This window comes from Polistes dominula, unplaced genomic scaffold, assembly GCF_049000335.1.
Source record: "Polistes dominula isolate Pdom_NZ unplaced genomic scaffold, Pdom_raw_medaka contig_77, whole genome shotgun sequence".
In the NCBI taxonomy this organism is placed as follows: Eukaryota; Metazoa; Arthropoda; class Insecta; order Hymenoptera; family Vespidae; genus Polistes; species Polistes dominula.
Genome location: NW_028301152.1, coordinates 216,254 through 228,564, shown reverse-complemented (window position 1 = coordinate 228,564; position 12,311 = coordinate 216,254). Strand labels below are relative to the sequence as shown.

At 39.1% G+C, this 12,311-nt stretch overlaps 2 protein-coding genes across 2 annotated transcripts; both read left to right on the top strand.

Annotated features, from left to right (window-relative positions):
- Positions 1-2,531: 2,531 nt before the first annotated feature.
- On the top strand, positions 2,532-12,242 carry LOC107071139 (paramyosin, long form). Its single transcript, XM_015329865.2, has 16 exons — positions 2,532-2,860; positions 3,324-3,380; positions 4,228-4,314; positions 4,406-4,572; positions 5,702-5,939; positions 6,004-6,123; positions 6,209-6,358; positions 6,443-6,589; positions 6,653-6,869; positions 6,964-7,091; positions 7,165-7,277; positions 10,301-10,496; positions 10,580-10,708; positions 10,782-11,153; positions 11,226-11,687; positions 11,756-12,242. Exons 1-15 carry the CDS (start codon positions 2,744-2,746, stop codon positions 11,616-11,618), a joined length of 2,631 nt encoding a protein of 876 aa, XP_015185351.1. The 5' UTR covers positions 2,532-2,743; the 3' UTR covers positions 11,619-11,687; positions 11,756-12,242.
- On the top strand, positions 7,287-10,064 carry LOC107071143 (paramyosin, short form). Its single transcript, XM_089178060.1, has 2 exons — positions 7,287-8,642; positions 9,381-10,064. The coding sequence occupies exons 1-2, from the start codon at positions 8,316-8,318 to the stop codon at positions 9,984-9,986; spliced, it is 933 nt and encodes a 310-aa protein (XP_089034186.1). The 5' UTR covers positions 7,287-8,315; the 3' UTR covers positions 9,987-10,064.
- Positions 12,243-12,311: the final 69 nt, after the last annotated feature.

Sequence of the window (12,311 nt, the reverse complement as noted above, 5' to 3'; positions counted from 1 at the left end):
TTGTGCTCTCAGGGTGTACGTACCGATCGAAGTTAAATATCTTCTTACGATGCCAGTATATTCTTTCCGAAGAAGATGGCACCAGTGTCATGATCCACAAATTTCCGATAACTTATGAAAGATCCACACCCCTGAAATTCAATCCAAATTTGGATTCTCTTGATTGAAATTGAAAACTCGCAAATCTTTCATTGTCTAGTTAAATGTCTCGAAAGCTTTCAATTATTGTGCCAAATAAATAGTATCGCGAATTGGCGAGAAGTTTGCAGCTACGATGACGCTAATTAACATCTATCAAGACGAATTGCGCATTCAATGATCTATGCAATAAATATTTAAGTAAATTTATATATAAACTATGAGCTTAGAATTTGATTAATATGTACTAATAAAATGCAGAGCAATAAAATGATTCAATTATTCGTTACTCATTATTATTGAAATATAGATGCATCGTCATTTCTAACGCGTACTTGTTTACACATGCATCATATTAAATCCTCATTTATAAAACGAACAACTCATGTTCGAAATAAAAACTTTCGAGCTTACTCTACTTTCCCAATAGATACAAAGGATACACTGTTAAGATAAGAATAGAACAACTTAGTCATCTTGAGATTTTGCTCGCAATGCCGAAAAGTTATGCTCGACGTTTTTCCCGACGATTTTGGACGCTGAGTCAACGGCTCTTCTTTGCGAGATCGTGCTTTAAATCGAACGTTTATCGTCCATCTTTTACAAATTCTCAAATTTTTTGCAATCGAAATTTAACGATAATACAATAAATATTATAATTATTTCATATTGTTTCTTTGGATACAACTTAATCCTTAGATTAATCGTATTCGAAATGCGAGTTTATGGATTTCGGAGAAATTTGATATGGATGTGTTCATCCAGTTACGATGACCTGAATTCTATTCGATCTGGATCGAAAGGACGCAAGATCGTACAGAGCACCACACGCGTACATATTCGTATTCTCTAAATATCCTCAATGTGTTCCTTTTAATCCAGAGCTTTGAATTCAGCTGTTTCCTCGTTAATAAAAGATCTATGAGAGAGAACTAACTAAGAGCTACCACCTGCTACATTCTATGCTCGATCAAACTGTCTCAATGATCGATAAAGCTATAGTGTTACAAGAAATTAGGATAAATATTAACATTTAACGATGAAATTTGAAGGGACTTATATGGTGGACATGATAGAGAGGAGAATGGTGTAGGGTGAGCGGGGTCAAGTTTACATGTCAATCGGTGAGAGAGAGGCCATGTTTATAAACACTAAACAGATGGTCAAGAAGTCAAGATCTTTCGATACAGCGCATGAGAATTGCAGCCGAACACAGGAGTAGTGGAGATATTTATAGGAAATTAGGGCAGTGCGCTTTCACGACGCTCCGGAAGCATCCATGGATACTTACCGTTTAACCGAATTGAGAAAAACAGGAACGCTATCAAATAGAAAGAGTATCTAGTTTCTTGTACGTATTTTTAAATAAATAAGCGTAAGCCTTGCTTTCAATACTGCTCCTATACGTAGATAAATAATTAATTGTTCCAAAGAGAGAAAAGGATAAAAAAAAAAAAGTAGATAGGCTAGAAAAAAAGACGGTTTAATTAGAAGATTCTAATCGAAAACGCAGATGCGGCAATTAGTAGAAAAAAAAATGAGATAGAGAGAGAGAGAGAGAGAGAGAGAGAGAGAGAAGGAGGTTGATGTTTATTCTGGTCTACAGATCCGATGAGAAGTACGAAAAAGATGATCTCTCTTGCAACTGGAATTCTCCACCAGGGTGAGCCACATCTCTTCCTTGACAAAGTAGGGATGAAGTAGCAAAGAGAAGGGGCCAAATCTCAAATTACTCGTGGAGCTCCCGGCTAGGCCGACCGAACGTCTTTGCCCACCATCGCTCGGCGACCTTTTATAGACACTCAACGCTCTTGGCTTGAGGTGGGAGACTCAAGGAAATTGTGTGAAAATCTGTTGGAACACCGGAGAAAGAAGATCGCCAAGATATTTACTTCTTTTCAAATGAAAGACGAATAAATTCATCCCTCTCCCCTCCTTTCTTCATAATCAAATACTATTCGATGACTTTATCATTCGATAATTCTAGCAAAATACCGATGACAACACATATATATATATCGATTAAAAAATTGTAAATTATTCTATTAGAAATGAGAATACTTGGTCGATCAATTTGGGATCATTTAAAAAAAAAAAAGTAAAACATGGAATGATGAAATATACATTTTTGAAATGAATTGAATAAGCAAGCAGGAGTTGGGACATACTTGTCGTTAGATAAAAAATAAAAAATAAAAAATAAAAAATAAAAAATAAAAAGAAAAAGCATCGGTAAAATCTGTGGTACATGGCGTGGGCGGCTCGATAAGAGAATAAGAGGATTGTTATTCTCGTTGGTGGTGACTCGACTCGAAAGATGCGGATAAGAAGGAGGAAAAAATGTATAGAGGGAGAGAAGATCTAGTGCGCCTGCGTTGAGCGTCGAATTTTGAGGAAGCCATGGGGCGGCCGGCGCGCCATACGAACGACGACGGGTCGCGCACTACGAGTAGGGCGCTGGTCGGCTCCGAAACGCCGAACAGGAAGCGAACGGACGTGCAAAAGACTAAGTTATTAGTATTAAGTCAGAGAGCGATCTAATATATATCTATCATTTTGTGTCCATCGGTCCAAAATCAAAGGATTACAGTAGAAGAGATCGATAATGTCTTCGGCCGTCGCGAAAACTTCTAAATACACGTACCGTTCAACCGGCGGTGCAGGTTCTGCCGATGTCAGCATCGAATACAGCGCCGACCTGAGCGCTCTCTCCAGACTCGAGGTAGGTTCATTCCCGTCCTATCACCTGTCAAAACATTCTATTAGATATTCTTAGACCAATCAATCTCTTCGTGCCATAATCTGCCCTGACACGAAATTCAAAGATATATGTCGACAAGGGAGATAGGAGATAGTGTCTTCGTCGAGTAAGCAAAGTGAGGAGTGATCCGAATGGAATGGCAGTGATGCGCGCAAGTTCAGTGACCATAAGGACCATCTTAGTGCCAATAGAAAGTGTTTAACTCGAGCTATTCGAACGCTAACCTATCGAAATAGTTGTACGTATTTACGTTCGCCGGCAATCTAACTATTTCATTCCAACTCGATCCCGATAGAATTAAAATATCTTCTAAAATCTCTAAGTATACTCTTCGCGATTTTCTCTCGTTACGTAAAGCGAATAAATAAACGAGTAAAAAGAAGATTCAACCCTCATTACAGGACTTCGTTCTTTCTCATTTCAGGACAAAATTCGTCTACTGCAGGATGATTTGGAGTCCGAGAGAGAGCTGCGTCAGAGGGTAAGTCTCATGGAAAAGGAATAAAAAAAGGAACAAGAATTTTTCTTACGAATTTTTTTTACGAGAAAAAGATACATTTTTTTTTTTTTTTTTTTTTTTTGAGCGAGATAGAGAAAAATCTAAGACCTCGGTCCATCGGTCTGAAAACTATAATGAGGGGGCAGGGGGCAGGAGGGCTGAGGGAGCTACAGGATGTCGAAATGTCCAGCTCTAGAGTCCGATCTATTTTTGGGGATGCGCGGCTCTCGAAACGTTCCGACATTCCTTCGAAGTATGTTGCCGACGCGGATCTGCCGCTTTGCGCGAAGAATAACTTTCGTTGGTTGGTGCGATCTTAAAAATAACGATCGTGGATAATAATACGATTCCAAAAATTCCAACTTTCTGAACGAGCCTCTCAAAATAAACCTTTCAAATGAACCTTTCTTTATTTAATAACCTGAAATCATCCTAAAATAATCACCGGAATAAACTATTTCTTTAGATGTCGAGTTAATTATTGACTCGTACTACTGCCAAGTATTTTTCCTCAACAAAATATATTGTCGTAATTGAAATATTTGCATCTTTTTTTCATGTATAAAAAAAACAACGTATCGCATGATTCTCCAGTAACGATAAACGCCTCATTTGTAACATGAATAAAGTTCCCAATATAGAATGACTCTGTCCGAAATTAGATCGTTCTATTCACGGTGAGTAGAAACCTGACGTCAAGCTTGCACAGGAATAATCAAACCACGCAAAGTTACGATCAACTTGATTTCCTTTTCCATAACAACAATCTCTTTTGATTATGGATGTATCTTAATTATTAACATAAGAATGATTGATTTTGTTTGCACAGATCGAACGCGAACGCGCTGATTTAAGCGTGCAAGTCATCCAGTTATCCGAACGTCTCGAAGAGGCCGAGGGTGGTGCCGAATCCCAGGTAAGTTTTTTATCCTCTTATTTTTGGTATGAATTCGAAGGAAGGTGGAAGATAGTCTATGATGTATCATCACTTGATACTCTCGTCGTAGTTTGAAATCAACAAGAAAAGGGACACGGAACTAGCCAAGTTACGCAAACTTTTGGAGGATGTTCATCTCGAGAGCGAAGAAACTGCTCATCTTTTGCGAAAGAAACATCAAGAGGTTGTCGTTGACTTCCAGGATCAAATCGATCAACTTTCGAAAGCACGCGCCAGGTTAGTGGAATTCTTCTTAGGATAAATACAATTGGATATAAAAATATGAAAAGGTGAGAAATAGAGAGAGAGGGAGAGAGAAGGGGGGAGAAAGAATCATAATATCTCTGTCTGTTACTGAATCAGGATATTCATAATCTATTTATAGCTTATCTCCGCGCGGCCGAAAGTACATAGATGTATGTATACGTATGCATACGTTTGAAAATTTGCACGGATTATGCTTGCGATATTGGCCCTAGTCCAAGCTGCAGAGTTACTCGCACCTGAAATACACGAAGACTCGCTACCTCGGCAATTCTAAACATAGTTACCTTGCCTCGTAATACTCGAGAAGCGTCCGAGTCGACTCAGCTTTTTCTCAAACTAAACGCAACGATGATGACGACGAGTATTTACGAAAAACTTGTCATCGTTACGTAGGAAACGGTCTAGTTCTTTGACAAAATATAATTGAAGAAATAGGACTATTATTAAAAGTACTTGTGAAGAAAAATAAAAGCAGGAAATGGTGTCGTCGTTCCACCTGTTAGCGAAAAAGACATTAACGCGATGGACCTTGTTAAAATAGCGCCACTTTGTGTCTCTCTCAGCACTCTCTCAGCACTCTCTCAGCACTCTCTCAACACTCTCTTACTCTTTCCCTTTTTGCCTCGCACACGGCATACACACACGGCATACACACACGGCGTACACACACGACGTACACACACGGCTTATGATGACTATTTTTACCCGTGCGAGTCGCGCGCGGTAATACTCAAGCCCACATTGCCGCGCCATATTAGTACACGCGACTAGCTCGAATCCCCACTATACTGGGAATCGAGAAAACGACACCTTACACCCTCTATTATGTGCTTTACAAGAAGAAACGAGATAATATTCTCGAGATTTCCATTTGAAAAGAGTGCCAAGTGTCACCGATGTCATGGCGTCCACACTTTGCCTTATGCTTCACCTTCAGCCCATTCACTACTCTCTCCCCCTACTCTTACTGTACTCATCCATCCAGTCGTGTTATATTTTTGGACAATTTTTTCATTGAAACCATGAACGAATAGAAGGTACTTTCCTTTTTTTTCGATATTGCTTTGCGATCGATCGACTTATCGCCTAAATATTGCAGGGCTGACAAGGAAAAGTCGAAATTCCAGCAGGAAGTATACGAATTACTTGCCCAGCTGGATAATGTCACGAAAGAGAAGTTGATGTCTTTCAAGACAGTGGAGAAACTCGAAGTTCATATATCGGAGTTGAACGTGAAAATCGAGGAACTGAATCGTACAATCGTTGACATCACTAGTCATAAGACTCGCCTTTCACAGGAGAACATCGAATTGACGAAGGAAGTGCAGGATTTAAAAGTAAGATAGAATCACTGACTTTACGTCTATTTCCCTAAACTTCTTATTGAATTTTCTTTTTTAGGTAAACATCGAAAACGTGACTTATCTAAAGACCCAAATCGTTGGACAACTCGAGGACTCTCGTCGCCGTCTCGAAGATGAAGAACGCCGTCGTTCATTGGTCGAAGCATCTTTACACCAGGTCTATTATTAATTTATATTATTAATTAATATCGACAATTTTTCTCTTACAATTAGAAAAAAACATAAAAGCATAAATTGAACAGGTCGAGGTGGAGTTGGAATCTGTTCGAGTTCAATTGGAAGAAGAATCTGAAGCACGATTGGACATTGAACGTCAATTGGTCAAATCTAATGGCGAAGTCTCTGTATGGAGATCGAAATACGAGACTGAAGCTAGTGCTCGAGCAGAAGAGGTGCAATATTTGATTGATTCAATGATTTTTTTTTTTTCGATATTTTTTATTTTAATGATCGTTTCTCCTATTCGTTACTCCTAGGTTGAAGAATTACGTCGCAAGTATGCTGCTCGTATTCAAGAACAGGAAGAACAGATCGAAACTCTACTCGTGAAAATTAACAATCTTGAGAAACAAAAATCTCGCCTTCAATCCGAAGTAGAAGTTCTCATCATCGATCTCGAAAAGGTAAGAATCATATATTGGATTTTGGAATGAATTCAATTAAACTATAATAATATTTGATTTCAGGCCAATGGAACTGCTCGGGAATTGCAAAAACGTGTCGAACATTTGGAAAAGATACAGATCGAATTGAAATCACGTCTCGATGAAACTGTGGCTATGTACGAGCAGAGTCAACGCGATTTCCGTAACAAGCAACAGGAATTACAACGTACCAATGCTGAACTCGACAAGACCCGCGAGATCAAGGAGCAACTGATTCGCGAAAACAAGAAACTGGGTGGTAAGTTAATAAATAAGTTCAAACGATAAACAATATAAGCCAAGATTTTCTATCGTGTGTTTTCAACGTGTGCATCAATGAATTTGTTTTATAGATGATCTCGGCGATGCCAAGAATCAGTTAGCTGACATGAACCGTAGACTGCATGAATTGGAATTGGAACTTCGTCGTTTAGAAAATGAACGCGAAGAACTTGCTGCTGCTTATAAGGAAGCTGAAGCAGTTAGTAGCTTTAATCTCGTCTCTCTTCCATTTAACTTCCATGCACTATCTCCAAATTGGATTTTGATTTCAGGGTCGCAAGATCGAAGAACAACGTTCGCAAAGACTGTCAGCCGAGTTGAGCCAACTCCGTCACGAATATGAGCGTCGTATTGCTGAGAAGGACGAAGAAATCGAAATTATTCGGTAAGTAGTTACTTTGAAAAATGTTCTTATCTAATGAGAGTTCAATCTTTGCTATTAACATTAAATTTTATAAGCCTTTTCGTGTGTTCATATTTTTTCTATAAGTTTCTTTTTAACAAAACTCTAGAAAATGTATTTTTCCATCCGAAAGGACTTCCTATAACTGCGTAAAATGAAATTATATTGAGTAATTTATTCGCACGTGAATGAAACCAATCGATGTTCATTACCTTTTTACTTGCCATGAATTATATATCTATATAGGAAGGAGAGTATATTCGACGATTTAATAAATGATCACGCGACTCAAGTTCGTAAATATGTGAAATACGCGCCACTACATTTTGATTAACTCATAGTACGCATGCATAGACAATTAGTAAACAACAATGCATATGCTATTAATTAATCGTACATATCGCATCCTGTTATTTATAAAATACGATCAAATTGAAGATCGATTTATCCGACACTACTATATCGACCCAATTACTATTTATACTCGATGATCTATTTGTATGAAACAAAGTACAAAGTGTCGGCGACCGCGAAAATCTACCCGCTATCGAACAATCGATCCCTCTTATTGGCTCCTACAATCAACATTTATTACAATAGGATGGCGCTTAGTAATAAAGACCTCTTGTAATTCCAACGATTAAGAAGTTAAATGATTTTAACGAAAAATAAAAAGATAATGAGAAGCTAATGAGAACATAACGCTAATTAATGACAAGGCGTCGATTGACGCCTACGTAGACTCGGCGGCCTAATAATAAAACTAGTCGCGATCCAATCGCGTTATTAACAGGTGACGATTGCTTGTTCTCAATGTGGCTATTACAAAAGAAAATTTTGCAAAAGATGCCGTCATAGCTTCGGCCTAATTATCATTAGAGAACTCGACGAAAATGCTCGCTAGTATTAGTCATACTTTCGGATCGTATTAAAAAGGATCTCGAGCATAAGGAAACTTAGAAGAACGAGATCGGTAGTCATAGGCGTTTGGAAGCTACAAAGAAAAGACGAATAGACAAAATGGCGGGTTACATGCCGCCTAATCAAATGCCACTTGAACCAAGATGGCATCACTGGCCGACCTACGTCTACGATAAGAATTATGGATACGGTATGAATTATTATCAACCAATGTTGGATTATATCGATCGAAAGAAAGAAAGATCGAGATCGGCGTTAGGTCGATTGGAAGGCAATGGAAGGAGAGTTCAACTTCCTGACCTACCTTGGTCCGATGGTAGATTTTTGTGGGAGGATCAAAAATTACAAACCTATGACAAGGAATCTTTGATAAAACGAGCGATCGACGCCGAGGATCAAGCGAGAGATCATCTATCTCGCTTTAAGGTATGACTTGAAAATAAATAAGAAAAAAGAAAATAGGGGTCTTTTTAATTTCAGATAAAGTTGAAAGAAGCAAGCATATAAATAACGTTAGGAAGTGCGTTTTCCTCGCTAAAGAAAACACAGATCGGGCGAGCCACTTGACCTTTTCGCTTGCTAAATTTGGTACAGCGGAAGTGATTGTCTTGAGCGGGCAAGTAGCTAAGATCAAAAACCAAAACGAAAAGGAAGATGAATGCCTAGCTCGTAACATCTTTCTCTTTCTCATCTCTCTTTTGTCTCTTTTCCTTCCGATGAAAAAATTGTTTTACTATAACCCTTAACCCTGTAGCTCCACGGTAACAAGGACGACTAGCAATAAAAATATCGCGATAGCACGTCAAACGTTTTGTTGGCAGTCTATTATTTGGAGCGTTTCTCTTCATCTTCGTCTCCCGGCTCTTGGCGTTTGCCAAGTCGCTCGAGCGATGGACAAAAATCCATCTCGCGTCACCCAGACGATCGAACGTAGAGAGAGAGAGAGTCAGTCGTGGTACGGTAGTCGAGCAACTCGAAACTTTCGGTCTAGAACATTTCTAAGTTTAGAGAGAGAGAGAGAGAGAGAGAGAGAGAGAGAAAAAGAAAAGTAACTGGTGGTTCTGGTTAGGCTCCTTTGAGCAAAGATAAACTGTCTTGCGAGCGAGAAATTAGACGAAATAAAATCGTGTAAAGATTAACAAGACTTCCTTTTCACGTTTGAAGATAGCAAAACGAACGGACTTTAGCCTGGCAAAGACTATACACGCCAGTCGAGTGACGCAGAACATCCTCAACCGAGCTTCTCCATTTTGGCTGGGCGAACGTGCGAAAACGACGACGGTATCGAGAGACGCGGAACTGAAAGCTTTAGCTGATCTTAAGATGCAAGCTCTAAAGGATATTCAAATGTTGAAAGAAGTCCAAGACGCTATGGATCGCGGCAAGAGTTATCGTGGCAAATCTGCGAGAGCTATCGAATTTCAACTCAGAGCCGAGGCTCTGAAAAATCTTAGCAAGAGTCGTGAACTCGCTGACATTCGAAAATATCAAATAGAAATGGGTGGTTGTTGTTCTTCCGCCGAAGAAATAGATCGCAACAAACTGATAGAGAAAAGGGCCAAATTGATTTTCGACGAGAGTAAACTGACGGAACCTCTCGATATTCTTAGCGAGGAACTACGAGGATACGAGAAGAAATCGAGCAATTATTTCCTGGACAAGAGGTATCGAGACACTCGGAAGCGGATTCGACAAGAATTTGCCTATCGCGAACGTGATCCCATATTGGATTATAAATATTTTAATCGTTTCTGGTACACGAACCGCTAAACGACAGCACTTGTGTGTTAAAAATACCTAAATGTTCATACAAGGGTAAACTTGAATAAACTATAAAACTTCGATATAGCCTCGATCGATTAATCTATTATTGCTTTCCAATTTATTCACAATTCCTTTCGATTATTTTAACAACCTTACTCCTCCTCCTAGCTTCCCATGAAATCAATTTTATTCCCAAAACAATCAGTCACGTTTTTGCCTTTTGCCTTTTGCTTTTTTGCTTTCTGCTTTATGCTTTGCAAATTTTTCGCTTAAGATCAATATTATTCGATATATTATCATGATCTATGACATTAACTTAGCAAACAGACCAGCATTGAAATCGAGCAATTGAATGCTCGCGTCGTTGAAGCGGAAACGAAGCTGAAGACCGAGGTACAGCGAGTAAAGAAGAAGCTCCAGATTCATATTACCGAGCTGGAACTTTCTCTCGACGTTGCCAACAAAAACAACATCGATTTGCAAAAGACAATAAAGAAGCAGTCTCTAACCCTTACCGTAAGTATTTTCGGTAATATCGGTAAAAGCCTCAACTTCGTAGGGAAACTTTTTTAGCGATTCATCCATTTATTATCCCTCAGGAACTCCAAGCCCATTACGACGAAGTTCAGCGTCAATTGCAAGTAACCTTGGATCAGTTGGGCATCAGCCAGAGACGTCTCCAGTCGTTGACGGCCGAGCTCGAGGAAGTTCGCGGCAATTACGAATCCGTAAGTACTATTTTTTACAACAGAAGATGGTATTATTATCCTTCATAATCGATGATTAACATTACATTGATAGGCCCTCCGCGCAAAGAGAACCGTCGAGCAGCAATACGAAGAGTCGGTTAGCCGTATTAACGAATTGACAACTATCAACGTGAACATAGCTTCGTCCAAGGCTAAACTCGAGCAAGAATTAACAACCTTGGCTGGCGATTACGAAGAAGTTACCAAGGAGTTGCGAGTCAGCGACGAAAGATATCAACGTGTGCAGAACGAGTTGAAGCATACCGTAGAAATTCTTCACGAGGAACAAGAACGTATTGTGAAGATCGAGGCAATCAAGAAGTCGCTTGAAATTGAAGTGAAGAATTTGTCGGTAAGATTGGAGGAAGTCGAGGCTAACGCGATCGTTGGTGGAAAACGTATAATCAGCAAGCTTGAAGCAAGGGTAAGTCATTTAGTATGTTAAATAAATCAAGGTTTTTCCATTTGCACTAATCGAACAAATGGTATGATGTAGATTCGCGATCTGGAACTCGAATTGGACGAAGAGAAACGTAGACACTCGGAAACTGTGAAGATTTTGCGAAAGAAGGAACGAAATATCAAAGAAGTGATGATCCAAGTGGAAGAAGATTCGAAGAACATTGCTTTGTTGCAAGAATCCTTGGACAAGGCGAATCAAAAAGTGTGCATCTATAAGAGACAACTCCAAGAGCAAGAGGGCATGTCCCAGCAAAGCGTGACCAGGGTCCGCCGATTCCAAAGAGAACTTGAAGCAGCCGAGGATCGTGCCGATACCGCTGAAAGCAATTTGACTTTGATTCGTGCCAAACACCGCAGCTTCGTTACCACCTCGACCGTACCCGGTTCCCAGGTCTACCTTGTCCAGGAGACGAGGCAGGAGCTGTAATAACTTTCTTACAAAGATCACCGCCACCCTTATTATCATTTCGAACGCCACGTCGTCCTCCTTTTAAACGTACGTAGTATCTTCCTCTCCTAACTTAACTTAATAGATTTTTAGGGTAACCTAAGGGGTTTTTTCAGAGTCATCATTCTAATCCTACGACGATAAAACAGCAGTAGCAGAAGCAACAACGGCAAAAGCAGCAGGACGAACGATCAAAAGACGGGAGGACCGAATGAGTTTTCAACGGGTACTTCTCCAAAGTGGTTGTATCATTAAAAAACCATCGTACACGAAAGTACGCGTTGCCTATTAATTATAAAGGAACGACCCGTCGTAAATTCAACCTACATATAATATATATATATATTTATATTATGTATATATTATATGTACATTATATATATATATATTTAATCCAACGAAATTTCCACTTCCTCTCGTGAACGAAAAGAATGAAAAAAAAAGAAAAAAGAAGAAATACTGGACACTTTAATCGAAGCAAAGCAAATGATCAAAATATGAGAACAAATAGATTTAAAGCAAAATAAAATAGCTTATTCTGCAGGTACACAAATAAAACGTTGTAAAGAAAAATTGAGGATAAATAAACGGCATTAATTATTATTATTCTTATCCTATCAATGATGTGGCTATTATTAATCGCGTAATGAAAATAAACATAAGAGAGAGTGA

Bases quoted from the DNA above. Each gene is read 5' to 3' on its own strand.
- LOC107071139 (XM_015329865.2), top strand. From the start codon at position 2,744: ATGTCTTCGGCCGTCGCGAAAACTTCTAAATACACGTACCGTTCAACC. The intron at 7,092-7,164 runs GTTAGTAGCTTT...TTTTGATTTCAG, and splicing joins CTTATAAGGAAGCTGAAGCA to GGTCGCAAGATCGAAGAACA. The intron at 10,709-10,781 runs GTAAGTACTATT...TTACATTGATAG, and splicing joins TTCGCGGCAATTACGAATCC to GCCCTCCGCGCAAAGAGAAC.
- LOC107071143 (XM_089178060.1), top strand. From the start codon at position 8,316: ATGGCGGGTTACATGCCGCCTAATCAAATGCCACTTGAACCAAGATGG. The intron at 8,643-9,380 runs GTATGACTTGAA...TCACGTTTGAAG, and splicing joins ATCATCTATCTCGCTTTAAG to ATAGCAAAACGAACGGACTT.